General features: G+C 55.3%; 1 protein-coding gene across 1 annotated transcript; it reads left to right on the forward strand.

The window, feature by feature from the left end:
* The first annotated feature begins 1,485 nt into the window (after positions 1-1,485).
* VASH1 (vasohibin 1) lies at positions 1,486-22,757 on the forward strand. Its single transcript, XM_522911.8, has 7 exons — positions 1,486-2,863; positions 9,728-9,816; positions 10,967-11,023; positions 12,917-12,991; positions 15,667-16,048; positions 17,722-17,834; positions 18,712-22,757. Exons 1-7 carry the CDS (start codon positions 2,555-2,557, stop codon positions 18,782-18,784), a joined length of 1,098 nt encoding a protein of 365 aa, XP_522911.2. The 5' UTR covers positions 1,486-2,554; the 3' UTR covers positions 18,785-22,757.
* The last annotated feature ends 1,908 nt before the right edge of the window (positions 22,758-24,665 follow it).

Here is a 24,665-nt window from a genome sequence, read left to right on the forward strand (position 1 = left end):
GAGTCTTCTTGCCTTAGTGAGTTTAAGAAGATCCAGGCTGAACTAACTTTCTTGGAGTCTTGCAATCCTTCCCATCACTGATAACCCTTGGTTTCTGACCCCGGAGGTAGTAAGAGGTTGCTATGGGAGCACAGGGTACCCAGAAAGTTCAGATACTAGGGACAGCTTTAGGGAACAGATGTGAAACCACTGAGGCCCTGGGGTCTCTCTAAGGCCTTTAACCCAGCCCTTGTGTAGTAACCTCAGCTTGTCAAGAAATGCAACGACCCCACAACTAAGGAATCTGAATCTGCCGGCTAAGGCCAAGGAATCTGCATTCTCCCACAAGACTGTGATTCATGCCAACTACAGGCAGGGGAGAGGGGGAGCGTCTTAAAGCACACACTCGGCCGTCTCTTCCTAAAGTTCTTGGCTTCAGCCTAGAGATAGTGCCTTTCTCACCATTTACAACTCTACGGCATGAGGGAGGCGGAGGGTGCGTCCAGTGCCCAACCACGCACCACAGCTGCTTGTACTTTCACCTTCCTCTAGGCCAGCCGACCCTCCCCAAGCATTGCCTCCCACGCCCACGTCGCGGTCCCACCCTGGTCCGCGGGGTCCGGAGCGTCCAAAGCCCGGTCTAGGCAGATGGTCTAGGGGTGAGCTCTGCGCACCCCATTCCCACCAGTGCAGGCAATCGAATAAAACAGGGTGACTTTTAACCCTTTTCGTTTCCAGAGACAGTGACCCCCCGTCTCAATCCCTAGATGTCCTCCTGTAAGAACTGTGCGCGCTGGGAGGGACTCTCTGCGCTCACTCACTGTGACCACCTCGGCTGAGATATGGGGAAACTGAGGCCTACAGAGGGAAGGGAACTGCTGAACGTCCCAAAGCAACACAGGCACTGAATCCGGTCTAGAATCCCAGTCTTCCAGGCCAGTGCTCTCGGTCCTACCGGCTCAGGGCCCCTGCGAAGAATCTTTTTCAAGAAATTCCCGACCGCAGGAATTCCTTCTGCGCTAGGAATCTCCATGGAGTTTGCGCTCCCTCTGGCACGTTGAAAACGTCCTCCGCAGCTTCGCACCGGCTTCGCGGCGCCCTGACAGCTGGGTGAGGAGGGAGCGAATGCCCACCGGCGTCCTTGGGGTAACTTGGGACAGAGGCACCGCCGCGGGGGGCGGAGGACTGGGCGCGAAGGCGCTGGCCCTTTAAGGGGGGGACGGAGCGCATGCGCGGCGCGGGCCGGAGTCGAGCCCGGTGGGCGGCTGGCGGGCAGGGGACGCGGTCGGCGGCAGCGGGGCCCAGGGGCGGCGGGGCTGCAGCAGCGGCGGCCCCAGCTTCGCCGAGCAGCGATCGGCTGGTGGGCTCCTCGTTGGCGGGCTGCTCCCCAGGCACCAGCGCAGCGCGCGCTCGCCGGCTTCGTCACTCGCCTCCAGCTACATCCGCCGGCCGAGGCTGCGCAAGCCTCCGGGCTTGCGGTCCCCGCCTCGCGGTCCTTCCTCCACCCTCAGCCAGGGCAGCTGCAGCCCGAGCGAACAGCCACGGAGCATCCTCCGCCCGCCCGGGCCGCGCCACCGCCCATGCTGCAGCCAGTCCCAGGCAGCGACCCCGCGGCCGCAGCCCGCCGCTCAGTGACCTCAGCCTGGCCCCTGCGCGCCGCCCGAGCCGGTCCCGCTGAGCCGCGGGCCCCGTGCCCTGCGATGGCTCGGCTGGTGCAGCGCGGCGCCAGGTGCCAGCCGTCCTCCCGCTGAGACGCGCCCGAGTGGGGACCCGCTGGGCCTCGGGGCTCGCAGCCTTCGCCTCCCCGCCGCGCCCGCTCCCTTTCTGGGGACTCCGCCGCTGTTTCTGGGGACGAGGGGACAGGGGACCCAGACAAAGCCCACTTTGTGCGGGGAGTTGGCCGCAGGCGTGGAATGTGCGCGTCGGCGCGCGCCCCCTCCCCGCTCCCCGCCAGCTGCGAGTCTTGGCTCCCGGACTTGTCTCGTCGCGTCGGAGAAATCGCCCCCCAGCGCCGCTCTCCCGCCCGGGGGTCTTGGTTCGGAGCTCGCGCGGCCGGGAGTCGCCTCGGTCTTCCTTGGGGCGCGCGCAGATGTGAGCGTGCGAGAGTTGTGTAGGGGATTTTGTTCCCTCCGAAACTGAGACCCAGGGCGCCCAGTGGGCACCCGTGCCTTGACTCTGTCCTTTCTGCAGCCGCTGGTCCGAGCTGTCTGGCCTCAGTTTCCCTCCGACTTTTCTCCGCGCTGCCAGCCCTCACTGCTGCCCGTCATTGTTCTCGCAGTTAGATGGGGGTGCTTTGTGACGGCTGCCAAGTTGGGGTGTGTTCTCTTTATTCCGTTTTTCAAACAGAACAAGGCCTCCAAGGCTGACCCCAGACAACCCACCCCCTCGGACCCTAATTCACCTTATTGCACTGATTTTTTTTATCAAGTCGTATTTTATTGTACAGGAGCCACGCCCTGATTTCTTAAAGGCGCCTTGCACTCTGGCCATGTGTTATCTCTGCAGCTGGTGTGTGGGAGGCCTCTTGTGAGCCACTTGTTTTCCCGCCTCCACCACCCCCCTCGAAAATTTAGGGATGCCAGGGGGGAAGAAGGTGGTTGGGGGTGGCAGCAGCGGTGCCACTCCAACGTCCGCTGCGGCCACTGCCCCCTCTGGGGTCAGGCGTTTGGAGACCAGCGAAGGAACCTCAGCCGAGAGAGATGAGGAGCCAGAAGAGGAAGGGGAAGAGGACCTGCGAGACGGAGGCGTCCCCTTCTTTGTCAACCGGGGTGGGCTACCTGTGGATGAGGCCACCTGGGAAAGGATGTGGAAACACGTGGCCAAGATCCACCCCGATGGAGAGAAGGTGGCGCAACGGATCCGTGGGGCCACAGACCTGCCCAAGGTGAGACACACGGGTCGGGGGGGTGACAGCACAGTCTAGGTTTTAGTGACTTTGGGGCTAAGAGTAAAGCCACACTCTCCTCCCACGGCGCAGGGGACCACTGGCTCGGTAAGATCTTTAAAATGCAGAGATATCATACCTGTCTAGGAGAACTTTCTCTCACTGCCATTCTAGGAGGGAGGTTCACATACATTGTCTCCAGGAGGCCCTCCCCGCTGTCTTTTAAAATGCCCACGTTTTACAGGAGGGGACAGCAGCAGATGGAACTAACAAACACAGTAGGATGGCTTGACGTCTCATTTGCTTGATGACACTTGCCAAGCCAGAGAACTGTGAGCAGACAAATGTAATGAATGACTAAGGAGATGCAGGGCTTCATATGTTGAGAAAATATTTTCGTGCATTATGTCATTGAATTCTCCCAACAGCCTTGTGACGTAAGTACAGTTTGGATTCCCATTTTACAGATGAGAAAGCTGAAAACTCAAGTAGGAACTCGAGATCCCACAGCCAGTAAGTGGCAGAACTGAGATTCAATTTCAGGTCTTCAGGAGAAGGGCGGGGGGTGGTGGTGGAGGGAAGTGTCCAGGTCCTCTTCTCTGTTGGACACTAGATTCAAGCACATTAGAAGAGGTCTCATGGAGAAGCATAAAATGAAGTAATTTTTCTGTGTTGGCTGTAACTCCTCCTCCATGACAGCTATGCTTCAGTTGTGTCACCAACGAAAACAGAGGCTGTATCTCATTCATCTTTGTCTTCCCAAGGCCTCCTGTGTGCCTGGCACAGAACAGGCACTAGTGTGTGTGTTTGCTGAATGAAAGGGTATTTGAGAGTTTCTGTGCTGTACGCTGCTATATGGAAATACATGCCAGATATTTAAAAAAAAAAAAACATGATCAAGACTAGGAGGCACTTTGCCAAATGCAGATGCCTGAAATCTCCAAAAAAGAGCCCTTTGGACTGAGTTCAGAGCCCAGTGCTTAGCCCTGCCTGCCCAGGTTGGAAGGAAGGGGGCTAGGAAGAATGGAAGTTAGTGTGAATTAGACATGAGGACAAGTGGCCCGTTTTGTTTTTACCAAGTTATTGGTACAGCCATCAGAAAGTGTCTTCTGGGAAAAAGAGAATCAAAGGTTGAAGGTTAAAATACTGCCTAATGTTTCCAGGGGAAACAAAATGTAGATTGATTTGGAATGGCCGCATAAATGTGCTCTGCACTGACTTAGTATTTATTTAGCTAATCCCCTAGAGTTGGATGTTGTTTCCAGTTTTATTCCTAAAATGAATACTATGGTGAACATTCTAAAATATAAATTTTGGGGTTCATCTCTGATTATTTCCTTGGGAAAAATTCTGAAAGCGAAAGTATTGCGTCAAAGGATATTGACATTGGTAGGGGTCACCTGCTTATCTATATGGCCCCTTCCACCTATTTGAGATGCAGTTTTCTTATCAATAAGATGAGGTTGATTGTGGGGAAGAAATGAGAGACTGTGTGTTAAAGTATTTGACAAACTGTAAAGCCCCAAACCAGTACCTGGTTATTGGATATCAGTTACCTTTTTTTTTTTTTTTTTTTTGAGATGGAGTCTCACTCTTTCCACCAGGCTGGAGTGCAGTGGCACGATCTTGGCTCACTGCAGCCTCCACCTCCCTGGTTCCAGTGATTCTCCTGCCTCAGCCTCCTGAGTATCTGGGATTATAGGCACCTACCACCACACCTGGCTAATTTTTGTATTTTTGGTAGAGATGGGGTTTCATTTTCAACATTTTGTCCAGGCTGGTCTCAAACTCCAGACCTCAGGTAATCCACCCACCTCAGCCTCCCAAAGTGCTGGGATTACAGGCGTGAACCACTATGCCCGGCCAGACATCCATCACCTTTACTTATGTGCTTTATCAAGCGGCAAGACTAGGTTTTGCTCAGATCATTTGTCCCGATGAGGCCAGAGTCACACCCTGCTCCCACATGAACAAGTTGGGCAGCTCTCCAGCCATCTTGCTTATGTCTAAATCAGGCCATAAAAGAGTGTGAATGGTTCCCTGCAGAACTGCCACCACTCCTGGGAACTAAAAAAAAAATAGTGAGCTCACTAGTAACTGGTCTGTAATGTCATTTTGTCATCTTCAGTCCTCATGTGCAGGAAAGACACGGATGAAGGAAGTCTAGGGGTGGGGGCTGTGTTGTGACGGACCCCTAGACTTCCATCGCTAGGGTAGAAGGAATTTTGTGAGAGGTTTGGAAAAATTTGAACTTCCCCCTCTTCAAACCACAGATCTCAGATAAATCGCATGAGTCTGCATGAGGTCCCTCCTCTATCTGGGCTCTGAGTAGAAAGGTACCCTTAGAGTCTGGGAGTGCAGTGGAGTCCAGGAGGCCTTGGAGAGAAGCAGCGTGGGTTGGGTGCCTGGGTGCCAGGGTGCCAGTGGCAGGGTGGGCTGACCCCGCCCTTACCATCCCTAGGGGCCATGCCACTGGAGCTGGCACAGGGTCATTCCCTACAGCGGCCACACAGTGTGGGGCTCAAGAAGTGTTTTGTTGGGACTGTACAATGCTTTAAAAGGCCACTTGAGCCAAAATTTAAAATTGGGAGATTTCTCACATAAAGATCCAGATTTTTGGCATCTTTTCAGAAAATAAGAAGACTTGGGAACACATGGGAATCTGCAGTCCCACGTGGCAGCTGTCAGCTGGGGCTGGGGAGTGAGTCCTACTCCCCCATCTTGCCACTGTCTCCACCACTCACCTACCAGGCCTGCCTGCCCCGTGTATGTTACTTGCCCGGCCCCTGCATGTGGTTGAGTCTGGGACCCCTGCAGGCTGGTGTCATAAAAGGAGAGCACTCTGGAGTCAAAGCTACCATGTTCAAATCCTTGATCTCCCATAACTACTTATATGAGGAAGACAGGCAACTTTCTTGTGCCTCAGTTTTCCGCAGCTGTGAAATGGAGCTAATAGCAATGCCCATCAAGAGGATGTTAGAGGAATTAATGATGCAAAGCATGTGATGCTTCATTAAGTGCCTCTAATAGATACCCAGTAATGGAGCAGGGAGTGAGTGTTCATCGACACCCCACTAGCGCTTTGGAGAAGCAGCCTTTACAGGGATGATGCCAGTATGTTATAGGGCAACAATTTCTAGAAAGATCCCAAATCCAGCAACAGCTTAGGCTCCTTGATAAGAGTCTGTCCTTGATGTTTCAGGCTTCCACCCCCTTTAAAAGCTTAGTGGCCACTGACCCCAGACCCAGCTGCTGAAGGTCTTTTATGGTCTCTTATGGCTCAGGCCACAGAGCTCCTGCAGAATGGGAATTTGGACATCTCCTCTAGCTACTTATTATGACTCCAGAGTGCTTTCCTTTGATTTATTTATGAGACAGAGTCTCGCTTGGTCACCTAAGATGGAATGCAGTGGCACAGTCATGGCTCACAGCAGCCTCTACCTTCTGGGCTCAAGTGATCCTCCCACCTCAGCCTCCAGAGTAGCTGGGGCTACCGGTGTGCCCTACCATGCCTGGCTAATTTTTTTATTTTTTGGTTGAGATGGGGTCTCTCTATATTGCCCAGGCTGGTCTCAAACTCCTGGGCTCAAGCCATCCTCCCGCCTCAGCCTCCCAAAGTGCTGGGATTACAGGCAGGAGCTACTACACCCAGCCTGGACATCTCCTCTAAAAGGGTAACGTTGCTGGGATTAGCATGTGCGAGGCACACTGATAATGATGACAGTGAACACAAATTAAGTCTGTGCTGTGTGCCTGACCCTGCTCTAAGGCCTCGACCTGCAGCATCTCATTCGCACTATAAGGCTGATTTTGTGTTGGTGCCCACTTTATAAATGAAGTGTCTGAGGCACAGGGGAGGTCAGGAGCTTCATTAAAGTCACGACTAGGCCGGGTGCGGTGTAATCCCAGCACTTTGGGAGGTCGAGGCAGGTGGATCACTTGAGGTCAGGAGTTCGAGACGAGTCTGGCCAATGTGGTGAAACCCCATCTCTACTAAAAATACAAAAATTAGCTGGATGTGGTGGTGCATGCCTGTGATCCTAGCTACTCTGGAGGCTGAGGCAGGAGATCACTTGAACCCGGGAGATGAGGGTTTCAGTGAGCCGAAGTTGAGCCACTGCACTCCAGCCTGGGCGACAGGGTGAAACTCTGTCTCAATAAATAAATAAATAAATAAATAAATAAAAAGTCACGACTGTAAATGGCAGAGCTGAATATCCATAGTGATGATCTAGTTGGAGACTCAGCCCTATTGCCCTCTAGGCCACACTTTTTGGGCACACACATCCAGCCGCAAGCTCTCCCCACCTCCCCCAGGCCTCATTGTGTTAGATTGAAATAGACCCCTCCAGTGAGAATGTCTCTGTAGAACTCAGGACTAGGGGTTCCTGGAGCCGGGGGAATCCTTGGCCTTGGCTGTGGAGGAGGAGTGCTCCCTGGGGAGATCTGGTGGCTATACCACTCCCCCTTACCTTGCCCCACTTAAACCCACCACTCAACAGTGAGGAAATATTTCCCGACTCCTGTTTCGGAGGTGGGGGTGAGGGGCAAGACCTAAAATGGGCCTGGTCATTTGCATACATAGAATCTTTCTTATTTGTGTTTGAGTGAACGAGTCTATGTGGGTAATGAACATTCAGACAAAAAGGTGCAGGTGCTGTCTGCAGTGGGGTGACATGAGTCAAGGAGCTAGCCTCGGTGATGGTGGCCTTAAGGTCTTGCCTCTGAATCCCCAGGTATTTTCTTGACCTTCCTTCTCCCAGAGCAGCCAGCTCCTGGGTCCTTTGTCTGCACAGCAGGTGCTAGTGCTTTCGTGGGTACTGCCTGGTCCCGGCCCAGGCCTGGCTCTGGGTGAATGATCCAGTCCTGGGACTGCAGCTCCCTTTTTGCAGCTTCTTGTGGGAGGGTGTACTACAATCTTTATCCCAAGCTCCTCAAGGTCACTGGATCCCCACTTGTGCATGGGGATGATCTGCCTGCTTCCCTGCCTGGCAGGGGCTGCCACCTGCAGAGATCAGGTGACTGGGTGGATGTGCCATGCTATTTAAATTGCTAAGTAATTCCTCTAATTCCCCTTCCACCTCCCCACCCCTGTATCCTTGACATGGGGAGGCCAGGCCAGGCCCTGGGGCCCATTTGGTACACAGAGTGGCCAGACAGGAAGAGGGGGGAGCCCCCCACCCCGGGTTTTATCTTGCTGGTGACTGTAAGTGGTGGTGCCAGTTTGGGGAGGGGGAGCAATGTGAAAGGGAAATGGATCCCTCCAGACAGAGACGTCAGCGGCTCAGGAGCCAGGGCAGCCAGTGCGGTTGCTAGGGACTCCCCAGACAGGAAGGAGAAGACCGACGGGAGGGAGGGCGAGGAAGTGCAGGCGACGCTGTGGCCCTGGACCAGGGCCCCTTCCCTCCTGCGTCTCCACCCCTTAGAGGAGGTGTCTTTCAGACACTGTCCCGTGTGCCTGTGCCATCAGCAACACCCCAGACATGAGTGTGCAGTGATAACTGGAGTGTCACTTCCCTCCTTGTCAGAGCCCCAGCCACTGCGGTCACATTATTTAAAAAGCTGGGCTGGCATCTCCACCACTCGAGAGCCTCCCAAGGAAAGGAGGAAAAGAGCTTCATCCTTCCCTCCTTACCCAGCCCTACCCCCTTCCCTTCACACGTGCCCCTGAGCACAGACTGTGACTCTCAGCAGTCCCGTCGGGTGGGTGGGCTCAGTGTGGCCTTGGAGGGCCACGTGGAGGCTTGGGGGCAGGGGGTGGGACCTCTCTATGTGGGGAGCCTTACAGCTACTGTGCTGGTGGCCAAGGGGGAGCCCTGAGGGGTGGGCCTTGTCCCTGGAAGTCTGGTTCTTCTACCCAAGGAATTCTGTTCTGAAACCTCGGAGGACCCTAGCTGATGTATCTCTTGGCCTCCTTGGCCTCACTGACTTGTTGGCAGCCAAACTGCCAGATCCGGGCTCCCCTGGCTGGAGAGGGGCCCATACTGGCATAATGGTCTCTTTTCTGGAGACTGGAGGCTGAGGGAAGCCTGGGGGTCAGCTGTTCTTGACCTTACCCCCAGCAGCCTCCAGGCTCCCAGGCATCGGGAAACACTGCCTGTTCTCTCCTCCGCCATTTCTGGGCTGGGTGCTGGAAAGTGCGTTCTGGGGAGGAAGACTGTCTGGGTACCTGGAAACCTGTACTGATTAGGTGTGGAGCTGGCAGGAAAGAGAAGACTTGGAGGAGGACCCGGGCCCTCTGTGCATGCCCCAGCCACAGAGCTACAGCAAGACCTGTTCCAAAATATGTCCTTCTGGCCTGCTACCGCTGACTGACTCCTTGACAGTTCAAGTTGGTGCTCTGGAAGGCATGGCGAATATGCCCATGATACTGGGTGGGTCCCCTACCAAGGATGCTCACCCCCCTCAGGACCACTCCCAAAGCCTAGGGCACCACCTGAGAAGATGGGACCCCGGATATACCAGCTTTGATCCGGCACTTGAACCACAGCAAACTTCAAACCTAAAATAACCCCAATATTATATTCTTAAGTCTTGAAACTAATGAATATTTAAAATTTAAAATAGTCAGTGAATTAACCTATGTTTTTCTGAAGTTATTAAAGAAGCATAAAATTGGAACATCAGCATACACTCTGAATGAGGAATGCTGTTAAGTCCCAGGAGGGAAGGAATGGCTGGGCTGGGGCCCTGGCAAGAGTCTTCGAATGAGTGGGGTGCCAAGAAAGGAAGCTCAAGTGGGAGGGAGGGGAGGCTGTGCCTCCCCGGGGTGGGGTGCCTCTGGGGCCAGTCCTAGGTGTTTGGTGGACTGGAAGCTGCAAGGTGAGCCTCTTCTTGTGACCGGAGCTCTTTCTCTGTCCCCAGATCCCCATACCGAGTGTGCCTACGTTCCAGCCGTCTACACCTGTCCCTGAGCGCCTGGAAGCTGTGCAGCGCTACATCAGAGAGCTGCAGTATCCTCTCTGGTCAAGGGTCATGGCCACCTTCTGGCCGGTGTGGTGGGCCTTGTTTCCGGGCAGAGCTGGAGAGGTATCAGCAGAGCCGCCTCATTCCACAACGCCAGGGCCACCATTCACGTGACATCTCTGTGCTCCCTGGTGCTGTGGGACGCGGCGCGTGTGCCTCCTGGGTGTCGGAGGAATTTTGTCTGATGAGTGCAGGGCCCACTCTGCACTCTCTGCCACCCCCTTCCCGCTCCTGCCATGTGATGGGGTAAAGAGAGGAAAATGGGTCCTGAGTGACTTGCTGGTGGGGTGGCCAAGTCTAGATAGATCTCCTGCTCTGTTGTCCACCCAGCCCTAGCAGAGGGGGAGAGAGGGAGCTGCCTTGGGGCTTTTAAAAGTCTGATTTTGAATAAAGGGAAAAATGGCAGAGAAAAAGGATTTTCTGCTCCAGGAGGTAACTTCAGGATCCTAGAATTTTCTCCAGTTCTTCTCCTTTTTTTCCCTGGCAGTAGGATGGTTGGCCAGCAGGGGAAGAGCTGGGCTCCCCTGGGTCCAGATTCCTCTGTGTCCCTGCTCTGGGCCCTCTAGCCCCTGCACCCTGCCCCTGCACCCTGCCCCAGAGCTGTGTGTCCTGGGTCCTCTCTCCCAGGCTTCTGGCTGCAGAGGTCAGAGATGGGAGAGCTAGGCATGGGTCCTGGGTCGGGAGAAGCCAGGCTGATGACTGCAAATCGGGTCCAGCTCCTCCTTCTGCCAGTGGGGAAACCGGTCCAGTGAGGCAGGTGGCTGGCTCAGGAGCAATTAAAGGCTGAGTTGGACCCCCTACCCTAGCCTCCTCTCAGTTCCTGTGGCTTCTCAGCTGGTTGGAAGATGAAGTGCTATAGGGCGCTGTTCCCAGCCACAGCCTCTTTCTGGCCCTCGCCGAACTGGTCGCCTGCTCCATGTCTCTTGTCCTAAGAAGAGAAGCCAGGGGAGAACAAGGGAGAAAGCCAAGGAGGGTGAGGGAGAGGGAAAGAGAAGGAGGCGTGAGGCGGGGAGAAGAATTCATGCTGTGCCCCCATCACCCCTCCAGGAGACTTGGCTCTTGAGCTTCAGGATAGGCAGGAAGAGAGGGTCAACCTCCTTCAGGCCAAGCTAGGAAGCCCTTAACCCGTGCGCACAGGTACAATCACACAGGGACACAGTTCTTTGAAATTAAGAAGAGCAGACCTCTGACAGGGTAAGTATGGGGAGGCCAGTCCTCTGCCCCAAGACTGGCTTGGAGCTTCTTGAAAGCCCTATAGTGCACCTTGGAGAGGAAGTTTATGGGGCAGTCAGGGAGTCTTCTGAAGGAAGCCAGCCTTTGGGGGCAGGTGCCACCCTGGGGCCTTATGGATGTCATAAAGAGAAAAATCCGGCTGAGATGAACAGCCAGGGCTGCCTTGATGAAAAGGAAATCCCGGGTCCATGCTGAGCTAGAGGGTGGGAGAGCCGCCCCCAGCTCTTGCCTTGGCCAGGAGAGAGGGTGGTCCTAGGTGGATTGTAGGTGAGCCTCAGATCTTTTGTTTTTTAGTGAGAGGTGGACCTTGCAGGAGAGAGCCCTCCCCCTTCTCTGTTCTGCGGCTGCCGCACTCCCCATTGCTGGTTCCCATTGCAGGGTACTTGCATGGTCACCCCATTTGCCTTACTCCGTGGACTCTTTTCTGGGCATTGAGTAGCAGGCTCAAGGTCTGAGAACAGGGAGCTCCCTGGAGAGAATGTTGCATCTCTCACTTCCCATCCCGCCACCCCATGTGTAGCCCCCTGCCTGGATTCACTTCCCCTGGAAAGTTTCTGCCCATGAAGCCCTGAGGGCAGAGGAGAGTGAAGAGTGAATGCCACAGCTGGGTCTAGGGGCTCTGCCCCAAAGATGCCCACAGACTTAAGACCCCTGGGCTTTAAAAATTCATGTGAATTGGCCAGGCACGGTGGCTCACACCTGTAATCCCAGCACTTTGGGAGGCCGAGGTGGGCGGATCATGAGGTCAGGAGTTTGAGACCAGCCTGGCCAACATGGTGAAACCCCATCTCTACTAAAAATACAAAAATTAGCTGGGCGTGGTGGTGGGCGCCTGTAATCCCAGCTACTTGGGAGGCTGAGGCAGGAGAATCGTTTGAACCTGAGAGGCGGTGGTTACAGTGAGCCGAGATCACGCCACCGCACTCCAGCCTGGGTGACAGGGCGAGACTCTGTCTCAAAAGAAAAGAAAAAGAAAAAGAAAAAAATTTTAATATGAATTTTACATCTTGCCCCACACATAATCTATGTTTGCTTCTTTGTGAAAATGCATTTAAATGGCTTATTAGCAAAATTACTTAATTACACCCTCTCCAAGGCCCTGGATGGAGTCCACCCTCCCTATCCCCAAAGCTTTGCTTTTGTTGGCCTGTGGCTGCTGTGTGCTGGGGAACCACTCCAGCCTTACTTGGCATGGAGGAGTCTGGGTGCCCTCCTGGGCAAAGCCAGTGACCAGGCTGAATTCCCAGGCTGGGGACAGAGGGAGGAACCACGCCTCAGGGAAAGGCTGTCTTAAAATGGCCTGAATTCCAAGTTCAGGAGCAGATCTGTAGTCAGCAGGTAACTATCTGCCTAAGATCCCACATCCAGGCTCAGGCAGCTGCAGGGAGGCAGTTGCAGTCAATTAACAAGCTCCTGGGAGAAGCCATGGTTGGGTCAGTGGTGTCTACTGTGCTTCAGAAGGGAAGAGATCGATGCTGACGTCCCTCCTCCCCCGACTGCCTCGCAGAAGGCCCCAGCCTGGTGGCTGGAGAGAAGTTGCCCCCAGCTTCTGCTGCCCTCCCCCAGAGCTCTTTGGAGCAAGAGCCAGGCGTGGGAGGTGGAAGTGAAAGAAGGGAAGAGCAGGGAGAGTGGGCCTCCTTCCTATCAGCAGTGGCCGCCTCTTTCCCACCCCCTCAGGCTCCAGACTTCCGTCCGTCGGGAGTGTGGAGGGAGGTGCTGGGCCTGAGCTGAGAGCAGCTTAGGGGGCAGCCTCTGTCCTTCTAGCATTTCTAGTCCACCCTGCCCCCTCCTTCTCACATTCCCCTGGAGGGGCTGGAGGCGCTGTCCTTACTGACCTGCCTCCCTTTCCCACAGGCTGATGGACCTGGCCAAGGAAATGACCAAAGAGGCCCTGCCAATCAAATGCCTGGAAGCCGTGATCCTGGGAATGTATCCTTCCTCGCCTGAAGGGGAGGGGTCCGGGCTTCTCCGGGCCTCAGCTTCCTGCTCTGAAAGTGAGGGTGGGGTAGGTTGAATGGGTTCCAGGGCTCTCCCATATGCAGTCATCTGCTTGGCCCCAAGATGGAGAAGCACCCCACTAAAGTGGAAGAACCCCCCAAAATGGAGGAGCCCTGAGGTCCCAGTACCCCACATCTCAGTTGCTACCTTCCCAGGCTTACCGGGCAGCTCTTTTTTGAGTCACGTGGATACAGGGACCCTGTTTTCTGAACCCCAAATCAGGGCACAGTGTCTCACAAAGACAGTTGTACCATTTCCAAGAACTAGACAGTCTGGGAGGCACAGTTGGAATGCCCAGATGTTGGCATTTCCAGAACATGTTGATTTCTGGACGAGATATTAAAGCAAAACTGCCTTAAAAAAAAAACAAAACCACAAACAAGGTTTTCCAGTCACACCCCCGCCTCCAACCCAAAGGGCAGAAGTGGGGCCTGTAGCTGAGTCACCAGGGTAGCCCTGGAGACAGACCAGCCACCAGGAGAGGCTGTCCTCCCCAGCCCCACAGTCAACAGCGGGAGAGGAGGAAGTGTTTATGGCTGGTTCTCCATCCTAACTGGTCAATGCCTGAGCCCTACCTTTTCTTCTCAGTCATTTTATTATTAAAAATTCATAAATACACGTGAAACCTAGAACAACATCATGAACTCCTGTGCACCCATTACTCAGCTTCACCAACTCAAAGCCAATTCTGTTTCATCTCTTCCACCCTGCCCGTATTCTTTACCAGCTTTTAAACATTTTGCCTGTGCCCCTGGGGTAGGCAGCCCACTGGGCTCAGTGCTGCAGAGGAGCACAGATTAGGTGGGAGCCAAGAGGGTGACGGGGAGGGGGTCTGATGGAACAGGAGTCCCATCTGAGGGCAGGTCCTGGGAGGACTGTGATCCAGGGGTCCATCCCCACCCCCCACACAGACATGCCTGCCTAAAGTTCACACAAAGAGGCTGCAGGTGCCCTTCTCTTCCCGCAGAGGTCTCGGAGGGAACGCCACTATGGCAGGCATTTGCTAACAGGGCAGGCCCATTTCTGGAGCCCGACATCCCTGCCCTGTTTATGGGGTTCTTTGCTGGGATAAGCCTGAGGCCACCCGAGAAATTCAGGCTGCAGGCAGTGCCTCCTTCATGTCTTCACGTTCACTTCTCCCTCAGGGGTCACACACCAAAGTGGAGGCTCCCACCCTCATAGGAGAGAGACTGGTCCTTTTCCCCAGGAGGACACACAGAAGTCACTCCAGGCAGGGTCCTATGGTCTCAAAGCTTTTCAGGGGTCACCTGGTGGCTTGTGGGCAGGAATAAAATAGGAACAGCCCCCATCTGGGTGAGGGGCTCCTTCTCAGTGTCCCCACAGCTCCCTCAGGCACAGCGCACGCCGTGGTTCTCACGTCTTGTCCTCGCCGCACTCTGAGCCTCTGCAGGGCCGGGCTGTGCATTTCTCATCACTGTATCCTTGGTCATTTACAAGGAGTCAGGCTCAGTAAGCATTGGTAGAATGAGAGTAGCGCTGGAGGGACCGTGGCATAATGTCTCAACACAGACTTTAGGGTCAGGTTGACCTGGACTTGAATCATGGCTGGGCTGCTGACTCACTGTGTGACCCCCAAGGAAGTTCCTTAACATCTCTGAGCCTGCGAGTCCTCCTCTGCAAAGGGGGATAGTGGCAGTGTGTAGAGTTGTTAGGACAATGGGCCGAGCCGGTGCCGTGAGACGCAGCACAGTGCTGGACATGGTGTCTGCTGCACGCTTCTATCCATTCATCTCCTTCTACCCATTTGTTCGAGAACTTTCACTAAGTAACTGTTGTGTGCCCGGCTTGATGCTGGGCCCTGAAGAACATGACAGACAAGGGCCCTGTGCTTGGGAGGTTTGCATTCTAGTGGAGGAGACAAAATAAGCAAGTAAGGAAAAAGAAGCAGTAAACACTGGTCATGGTGAGAGTGCCGTGGAGGAGGTGGACGGTGGCGCAGGCTCAGCTTCAGTCCTGAGCAGCAGCCAACTTTGGCAGGCAGGGGAAAAGGCCAGTGTGAGACACTCAGGTGGGAGGCCCCGGGGGCTGGAGAGGTGAGCAGGTGGGGCAGAGGTGTAGGAAGTGGGAGTGGGCCTGGGGCTGGCTGGGGGCACCTCCCAGGCCTCAGTAGTACACGTGATTGTATTTGAAGGGCCACAGGCAGGGGTGCATGTGGATATGGGGAGAGGACAGGGTGAGGGTAAGAGAAGAGTGAAGCCGTGTCTGTGGCCTGTGTGTGTGCCAAGGTGCGGGATGGAGGACAAGGTAGTGAGGCAGGGGAGGGAAGGCTTCTCTTCCGTCCTTGGGCCACTGGGCTCTGGAAAGCCCTGCAGTGTGGCACCAGCCCTGCTGGACTTTAGAGCGGTGGCCACAAATCCCTGGAAGCCCCGTGCCTATTCGAGGTTCCCTTTATTGAGCTCCAGCTGGATACCAGGCTCAATGCTAGATGGCAGGAATACCAGGAGGAGAGGCCAGGCGTATGGAGATGAGCAGGACTGGTGTCTGCACCCCAAGGCTGGTGGTGCGTGGACCCCGTGGCTCCCGGTCCCAGTCCCTCCCGGTGTGCTGGCCCCGTGCTTATCTTTCCTTAGCGGGGCACTGGCCAGTTACCTCACCAACAGCATGCCCACCCTGGAGCGCTTCCCCATCAGCTTCAAGACTTACTTCTCAGGGAACTACTTCCGCCACATCGTGCTGGGGGTGAACTTCGCGGGCCGCTACGGTGCGCTGGGCATGAGCCGGCGCGAGGACCTGATGTACAAGCCGCCCGCCTTCCGCACGCTCAGCGAGCTCGTGCTGGACTTCGAGGCCGCCTACGGCCGCTGCTGGCACGTGCTCAAGAAGGTGAAGCTGGGCCAGAGCGTGTCACACGACCCACACAGCGTGGAGCAGATCGAGTGGAAGCACTCGGTGCTGGACGTGGAGCGCCTGGGCCGCGATGACTTCCGCAAGGAGCTGGAGCGCCACGCCCGCGACATGCGGCTCAAGGTCTGCCCGCCTTCCACACCCTCGCCCCCTCCCCCGCCCCAGCAGAGGCGATGTGAGGATTGAGAGGACTGGGGAGCTTCTCAGGGGACTGGGGTGCTGGGACCTTGCTTAGTGGTCGATATTGTTCAGGTGGTCCCCTGGGGTGGGCAGACCAGGACGGCTGCGGAGGGAGGAGGTGGGTGGGCTGGGTTTGGATGGTGGTAGGTGTTGGGCACATGGCAAGGTCACTGGTGGAGAATCACGGCCTGTCTGGAGGGTGTGATCAGGTGCTGTGATGGGCAGCCTCCCCACTCCTCCTGTAACACATCCTGACTCTGCCCCCCAACCCTAGCAACCATTAAAGGACTAGGAGGTGGTCAGAAGAAAGGGAAGTCAGACCATGTGGAAGACAATGAGGGCAGTGTTCCTTCTTCCTCTTCCCACCCACACTTGAGCAGGAGGTGATAGGGAGTTGGGCTGGGGACTGTTGTACCAAAAACAGCTGGGCTGAGCTGTTGAGCCCTAGAGCCTTTCAGCAGGCAGAATTCTGACATCTGCCTGGGTTCTCCTGGGGCTGCCAGGGCCCCCTGCTGGATATCTCCATAGCTCAGTCACTGCTGCACTGTGACTGCCCCTCCAGGCAGCCTGGAGCCTCCGCCTCAACCACCGACCTCTGCACTCCCAAGTGCACTGCTTCTCTTGACAGCCCTGGGAGGCCAGCGGGTGGTAGGTGGTAGCTCCATTTTCAGGGTTGGAAGCCCAGAGTCTTGCTCACAGGCAGTGAGAGGCAGATCAGACTGGAGCTCAGCCTCCTGATGGGGTGATGGGGAACCCAGGTGTGTTGCAGGTGCCTGCAGGTGTCCTGGCAGGGGTTTGTAAGAGCTACGGCTGCCCTAGCCATTGCCAGCCCTAGGCCAAGATCTCCTGGGGTGACAGTGCCTTCCCCTAGGGCAGAGGCAGGCTGCAGCCAACCCTGCGTTAGAGAGGGGCTGCTCTCTTCTGCCCCTGAGCTGCCGCTCCCCACCTAGCTCTGGGTCCCCCAGCACCCTGGCTCTTGCTGCTCAGTTTGCTATCGTGTCTTTAAGGCATCAGATTGGATCTAGGGTGAGAGCCAACAGTTCCCTAGTGTTTAGAGCTGTGATAGATTCCCAGCCTATTCAGTGCTAAACACTCACCTGTGTTACTTGCCCCTCTCCAGCGCTCCTGCATTTTGAAAACTCAAGTCAAGCTGACGGTGTGCCATATAAAGGATGACTCTTGTTTTTCTCATTTTTTTCTTAAGCAGAGCTAAAGCTACCAGTCTGACTTCTCAATGGCTGGAGATAACCAGCATCACCCTTGGGGTGAGTGGGATCTCAGCCCCAAGTTCAGTGTGGGCTGCTCCCACAACTGGCACGTTTACCTGGCCTTTGTTGGGGACTTTTTGCAATATTATGGTATCTCAGTGACTTCCCCCACTTCCACTCTGCCTTCAAGAGCCCACAGGGATTGGACAGCCCCATGGAGGAACTCCTGCTCTGGCAGCTTTAGTGCCTGGGAAATAGGTTGGGAAAGATCCAGACAGGGAAGAGCCATGCTTGAGGTTCCCCGGGCCTTCCCCAGGGCAGCCTCCAGGGACCTGTGGCTCCTGGAAGGAGAGGTTGGGCTCCAGGGCAGTCCTGGAGTGATGCTGTTGCTTCCTCCTCTGCACCTAGATTGGCAAAGGGACGGGCCCTCCCTCTCCCACCAAGGACCGGAAGAAGGATGTTTCTTCCCCGCAGCGGGCCCAGTCCAGCCCCCACCGCAGGAACAGCCGCAGTGAAAGACGGTGAGAGAGGGACCACGCCTGGGTGGGTCCAAAGAGGGTTTTTTTCCTTTCCTCTCATCGTGTGGGTCCCTCTTTTTTTTTTGTATCTCTCTCCCACCCTTCTCTCTTTTTCGCTCCCACCCAAGGGAGGTGACTTGGGATGGTGGGTTTAGAGGTTTGTGTATTGACATTTCCCACAGCAAGGCAGTTCTACTTCCCCAGAGAAACCAAACTCTGCTAGCCCACTAGTCTGAGCATGGGTTATGTGAGAGAAAAGGTGGAAAGGATGGGGCCCCTGCAAGGCAGTGAGCCACCCAGGAATGTCATGGGGGAGGGCGTGAATATTAGATGGCTTTGAACATAACTTTGCCCCCCACCCAAGAGTCTGGTTTTTGTCTGTATCCAGGTAGCAAGAACAAGCCATTGAAATACCAGCTCTCCTCCTCTGATTTCAGCTCCTACACATCACTCTGACTCTTGCTTTAAATATAATTGTCATTCAGGAGCCACCTCTCTGGTATGAATTCAGGGGTGGGGTACTAAGCAGGCCTCTGGCACCAAAATATCCATCATCTGTGACTTTTATCTAAGAGGCTTTTGTAGACGACAGATTCCCCTCAGACAGATTTATACTTTAAGCTGTTACCTACCAACTGCAGCCAGATTAGCCAGCCTCCAGCAGCGAGAAAGCCTGTGAGAGCGAGCCGGGGCCACATTCAGACAGCACAGGCGGGCCAGGGTGTCCAAAAACACACTTCCATACGCACTGTGCTGTGCGTTGGAGGGCCACTTGGAGAATGTGGCCGGGAAGCCACCAGGCAGCCGCTGCTGGCTCCCCAACTCCATCTCCCTAACAGACCACTCACTGTCCTCCCGCTCTGCTCTCTTCCTCCCACAGGCCCTCGGGTGACAAGAAGCCTTCCGAGCCCAAAGCCATGCCAGACCTCAATGGGTACCAGATCCGGGTCTGAGGCGGATGCCAGCACCCCAGGCCCCACCCACTCCTGGGGGCCAGGATCCACCTGCTGGAACCAGCCTCATGCATGGGGAAGGCGGGGCTGGTGACAAGGCAGGGCAAGAGGCTGCAGGAAGAGTGTGTTCCAGCTCAGCCCCGCAAGCTGCTCTCGCTCCCACTGAGCCAAGCCCCCTAACTTTGGGCCTAGAGGCCGTTAGTATTTTATTTGGAGTTTTTAACTCTACAACTGAAGTTTAAGGTATTTGGGGAAAACTTAGTCCAAATGGATCTGCTGATGGTGGGAAGGCCAGTGCTTAACAGATCCATGTGTCATGGGGCCAGGTGAGGGAAACTGCTGGTTCTGCTGGTGCCTCTGCCCCTGGCTTCTCTCTGGGAGTTGGGTGCATCTTATCAGTGGGAAATCTCCCAGCCTTACCAGGCCTGTGATGGGGGGTGGGGGTGGGGTGGAGATGTTTCTCCAGTTCTGCCTGCCCTGGCAGAATCTTGACCCAGGGAAAGGGAAGCAGGGTAGGAGTCCTTCTGAGAAAGGTCTGTGTAGCCCATTAACCAGGAGCTTGGCACAGGCCACATCTGCCCCAAGAGCATGAGCTCGTGGCTCAGGAGAGCCTTCAGGCCCTTGAGGCCCCCATGGGCAGTGCTGTGTGGGCAGAGGAGGGGTGATAGGAGAGCAAGCCCAGGGAAGGACCTCTGGGCAAAAAGTTCCCAGGCCCTAACTGCGTCTACTTGCTTAGTCCCAGCTCTGCCTGTTGCTCTAGCCCACAGGCTCCCTGCGGAGGGTCTGGGCTTGGCGGAGGACCCAGAATGGCACTGAGGCCAGCATGGCTGTGGGAGTTGAGCAAACCCTGGGTGCCAGTCCAGGAGCTGTGGCTGGACATGGGGTGATGGGGCGGGATGCTTGGGCCTGGGTCTCTCCGCCAGCAGTGCCAGGAGCCCTTGCTGGGGAAATCAAGACCAGACTAGGATGCTTCTGCCCCAGGCCTGCCTTCCATTCTTTAACAGCCCATCTTGGCTTGGGGTTGCAATGATGGCTGGGCCAGTCACTTGTGGCAGGGCATCAGGGCCCTGGCAGGGAAGAACCTAGGCACCTGGGGTTGTCCCCAGCCTGCCCGTCAGCATGAGATACCCAGTGGGAAAGTGAGAGGATGCGGAGAGGTTGGCAGAGCCAAGGGTAGGTTCTGGAGGCTCAAGCAACAAGGAGGTGCAGGGAAAGGGTGCAGTGCAGCCACTGAGGGACAGCTGGGAACTGGGGGATGCAAGTGAGAAAGGGATGTGGGGGAGAGTTCAGGATCAGGCTGCTTGAGGAGTAATGGGTTACCTACAGCAGAGACGAGATGGCTGTTTGTCAGGAGGCGGTAGAAAGGTAGAAAGGATTCAGATTATGGAAGGGTAAATGGATGAGATGACCATTAAGGTTTTGTTTTACTGAGAGGCTGTAAGGCTGCAGAAGGGCTGGGGGGCTACACAAGGAAGAGCAGAACTAGGGTTGTAAGCTCAAATGACGAGCAAACGGTGAGAAGGAGGCCTGAAGGGCTGTGTGGGGACTGTGGCTACCTGAAGAGGGCACACCCTGTTAAAGGGGCCACAGCTGCTCAGCTGTTCTTACAGTGCCGGCCCTGTGTTGCCAGATTGTCTGCTTTGTCAGAGGCCAGAATTCTGACTTTTTATGTGAAATAGGATTTTTAAATGCTGGTGATCACTTAAAAAAAACTTAAAAACCCAATACTGGCAAAAGAGGATGCCAGTTTGCAATCCCTGAAGTAGAGAGAGCTCGTGCTGGGGAGAAGTCCACCAAGATGCTCTGAGGTGGGCTGTAGCAAAGTCCTGTTTCTCAGAGCTGGGCTGGGCTGGGGTAGGATCCTTGCAGCTGAGGAGGAGGAAAAGCCACTGAGACCCCTCCCAGAGCGGGACAAACCAGAGGCCCTTTGCAGTTGCTGGGTCACCAGCGGGGGTGGCGCATGGAGTATAGACAGTGTAGCTCTTGGCCTGCCAGGGAGACGGATGGTGCCTTCGAAGCAAAGAGGAAGGGAAGGCAGAACCAGGGATGCCTTTGCTGATGAGAGTGCCTGTCAGGGAAGGCGCCACAGGCTGGCAGCTCTTCAAACCAGCAGCGCTTGACCCAGAGCCAGATCCAGCATGACCTGGCCAGAGGCACCCTGGGAGGCCAGCTGGTCAGCCCCTTGCCTCCCCAAGTTCCCCCTGGGGTCAATGAGCCCTGGGAGGATGCCTAACCTAACTCCAGCCAGACTAATAGGGGCATGGTGACCCTTGACTCACCATCCCATCCCAGCTTTCAGGGAGTGGGGGTAGTGTGGTCTCCATGTTCCTACTATGCCTAAGAAGAGATGGCTCACCTTGGGAGGTGCCAGGCTGAAACTAGGTCCTTTCCGGGTCTGGATGCTGCCACTCAGGAGCAGGGGCGTGGCCTCAGCTGCCTCTGGGAGCTTCCCGGGAATGACAGGGTTTGAGGGGAGTAGATATGAGAGGGAGCCGCTCCTGGTTCTGGAGTCTTAGGAGGTTCCAACTTGCAGGATCCTTTCCCAGAGCCCTCCATGGAGAAAACAGCAAAATGAAGCCCTTACCTGCTTGCTGTCTGCAAGGGAGGGAGCCGAGCCCCAGCTGATAATCCCCCAGCACTCACCCTTCCTGAGCTGAGACTTCAGGGCTGTGGAGACCAGCACAGGACATAGTGGTGCTTTTTAAATTTATTTTTAACTGGTTCTCATATGTAGCAACCCCTCCTCCCCTCCTGGGCGTGTTTACACAGGCTCTGCTCTGGGGGCTGGCCTGGCTGTGAGGTTTCTGGGGAGGCAGAGAGGCAGGGACTTTGGGGCCTTAGTCACCATCCATGGTATCACCTCATCTCACTTCCTGTGAGGGAAGGGCCTGGCTGATGTGATCCCAGCTCCCCCCAGTTCAGGACTGTCTTCCAGCTCCTTTGCCCCTGGAGGTGGGGGCTGCTGGCTGAGGAGGGGTCAAGGTGAGTTCAAGAAAGCTACCTGTGGAAAATGGACCAGGTTGGGGGGGTGATTGCAAAGTCTCCCCAAAGCCTGGCTCCTCATGCTCAGTGCCAGGGGCAGAACACTGGGGAGCCAGGTATAGAGAGCCTTCCTGTCATAACTGCCAGTCCTCTTCCTCCAAGGCCTCTGCATATTCTCATGTTCCCCTCACCCATCATGCCAGCCACCCCTATCCCTCTTCTAGCAGGGCCAAGATGGGGACAGCAGCAGCCCTCTGGCCTTGGGATGCGATGATAAAGCAAGCCTAGGGCCAGGGTTTGGGGAGCAGAGAGAGCCAAGAAGTTGACCACGTGTGATTTCCAGCCCTTCCCGCTGGGACTTGACTTCCCGGGTCAAGGAGTCTGTCTCATTCTGGCTGGTCGAGTGACCAGAGGCCTGTGTGAATGTGTGCACCTGCTTTTCCTGCCTGGAATGTTTTCTGGCTCAGCTGCAGCAACATCTGTGAGCCCAGTGTCTGCCCTGTGTCCCTGGGCTCGCTCCAAGTGCAGGAACATACATGCAGGGCCCAACATGATGATGGTGTGAAGGGCAGGAAACAGTCCTCTGAAGGAGTGGGGAGGTGGGCAGTCTGCCCCCGCCAGGTACCATCGCCTCCTGCCAGCTTCCTTAGACCAGGCAGGGCTGCCATGGTGCTAGCTGCAAGTCCATCAGTATTGACCGTCTCGCTCCATCTTGGTCCTCCGGAGTCCCAAGTTTCCCTTTTTCATCAAATCTGACAAGAGAGAAGAAACATGGGTGTGCTTGGCCCACAGGGCCTGGTGGTGATGGACCTCCCCGCTCCCTCAAGCTCTGGATGGCTGCAGTGTTGTACTAGACTTTGTTCAGGCTGTTCTCATCTCAGTATTGCCCCTTCCTTTCACTTTCACACTTCATCTCATTCCTGTTGTCACTTTCCCCGAAACGAATAAAGTCTCCCCAGCTCCTGCTGTGTGGGCTGGGCAGAAACCACAACACGTAAGCCTTGTCTCCTTTCCTTTGGAGCTGGGGCCCGAGCCCTCCCCCAGCCCAGCGGCATTAGCCCCATTGGCTCTGGGAAGAGCCTGACCTGAGGTGAGCCTGAAGCCAGGGAACAGGAAACCTCCCAGCCCCTGCAGTCATGATGAAACTTCTGGGGTTCCAGACTTTCTCAGCCTGCTGAAGCCCCTCAGGCCTTGTTAACCCTGATCTGTGAGCAGTGCTTTCCCCCTCTCTTCACACAGTGGGCCTGGCCTCCAGAGGCTCAAGTTAGCACCCAGGATGTATTCCAGGACCCTGCTCTTCCGGTCTCAGTCCACAGCAGTCCATCAGGAGCAAAGGAGAAATGAGGCATGTTCTCCTGGGAGATGAGTGTAGCTCAGGAAACCATAGCAACCTTCTCATCACTTGACATCCAGAACCCATGGTGTGGAAAACACTTCGGGTCCCATCCATCACCCCCCATTCTTCCTCTCTGTTGTCCCTCCAGCTCTGGACCTCTTCCCACACTTTCAGACAACCCCAAACAGTTGAAACCAGACTTGCACAGAAAATATCTTTTGGATTTCACAGCATATTTCACCCATAACCCTTCCTGCCCTTGTCTCAGCTCTCCTTTCATTCAGCTTAAGGGTAAAACCCAGACCTGTGAGAGAGGAAACAGTGTATTTCTTTCTTTTCATCCCAGCCAGTCCCCACAAGATCGTGGCTAGAAGTGTAGCTTCGCACCGCCAAGACCCCCTCATTTTCAGTGGTGTGGTAGTGACCGGGGGAGGAGGAGGCATGGCAGCGGGAAAAGGAGAGGTGACTTGCAGGAATCCATAGACATCTGGGACTGTACACCAGTAAATGGAGGCAGTTTTGTTACAGGCTCCTTTAAATCCAGCTAAAGCATTACCCAAAAAAAGCACTTCAAAGTAACCAGAATTTATGAATACCTTGCATTGCACACCCTTTCATAGATGCAGTGTTGTAATTTTCATATTTAAGTCCAGCTAATATGATACCAAGTAAAGGGCCTCAGGCTTCAACAAGACAGGTTCATACACAGTGGGGCCCCTGGCCTGCTCTTGTACAAATGAGGGGCTGGGTAAGTAAGTGCTGGGGTGAGAATCTCTACGTAATGAGTCAGGTAGGCTCTTTGTGGACACTGGCCATTTTCTTAGCAGAAGGAAATGTCATTGCAGACTCCTGGAGGATCAGAACCCAACCTGCTTGGGGGTGGAAGGGGTTACCTCATTTCCTGCTGTCCCATTCCTCAGGCTCACAGCACGCACCTGCCTAATTTAGGCACGTGACTAACTGGGTTAGACCTTTGGGTGCAGGTGGCCCTTCTCAGAGGCCTGACGATGAAGGGGTTGAAGCTCTGCTGCCCCATTTACCAGGAGCTGGCATTTGGACCACTACCGTGGAGGTAGTGACAGGAAGCAGTCATACCAAGAACCAAGCAGAATGGCCCAGAAGCAGGCTGCCTGTAACCCTTAGTGTCTGCCAGCAAGGTGAGGGGACCAGCTGTTGAGGCCTGGCAGAAGATGAGGAGAGGCCACGTCAGGTCAGCTGGCAGGTCACCTCTCTGAGCCCCGTCCAAATGACAATGTGCACACAGATATACAAACTTTTTCCAACCCTGAGCCTGAAAGGACTTGGTTGTTGGAAGCACAAAACCTCCAAGAATTTTAAGTGTAGGCTCTGTTCTTCTCTCCACAGCGAGCTGAGGCTTCAGGCCTTAGGGTCATAGGAGCTGACTGGGGATGGGACAGAAGTGCAGAGTTCCCTCCACAACCCATGAAGTCCACATTCTCTTGCTTCCAGCAGATCTGCACCCTCACCACCATGCTGCCATCTGGCTGGCCCATACCTGGAACAGTCTTGTCTAGCACATTTGCTCAGGAGGGAGAGGAGAGG

This window comes from Pan troglodytes, chromosome 15 (genome assembly GCF_028858775.2).
Source record: "Pan troglodytes isolate AG18354 chromosome 15, NHGRI_mPanTro3-v2.0_pri, whole genome shotgun sequence".
In the NCBI taxonomy this organism is placed as follows: domain Eukaryota; kingdom Metazoa; phylum Chordata; class Mammalia; order Primates; family Hominidae; genus Pan; species Pan troglodytes.

Bases quoted from the DNA above. Each gene is read 5' to 3' on its own strand.
- VASH1 (XM_522911.8), top strand. From the start codon at position 2,555: ATGCCAGGGGGGAAGAAGGTGGTTGGGGGTGGCAGCAGCGGTGCCACT. The intron at 2,864-9,727 runs GTGAGACACACG...CTCTGTCCCCAG, and splicing joins GGGCCACAGACCTGCCCAAG to ATCCCCATACCGAGTGTGCC. The intron at 17,835-18,711 runs GTGAGAGAGGGA...TTCCTCCCACAG, and splicing joins AACAGCCGCAGTGAAAGACG to GCCCTCGGGTGACAAGAAGC.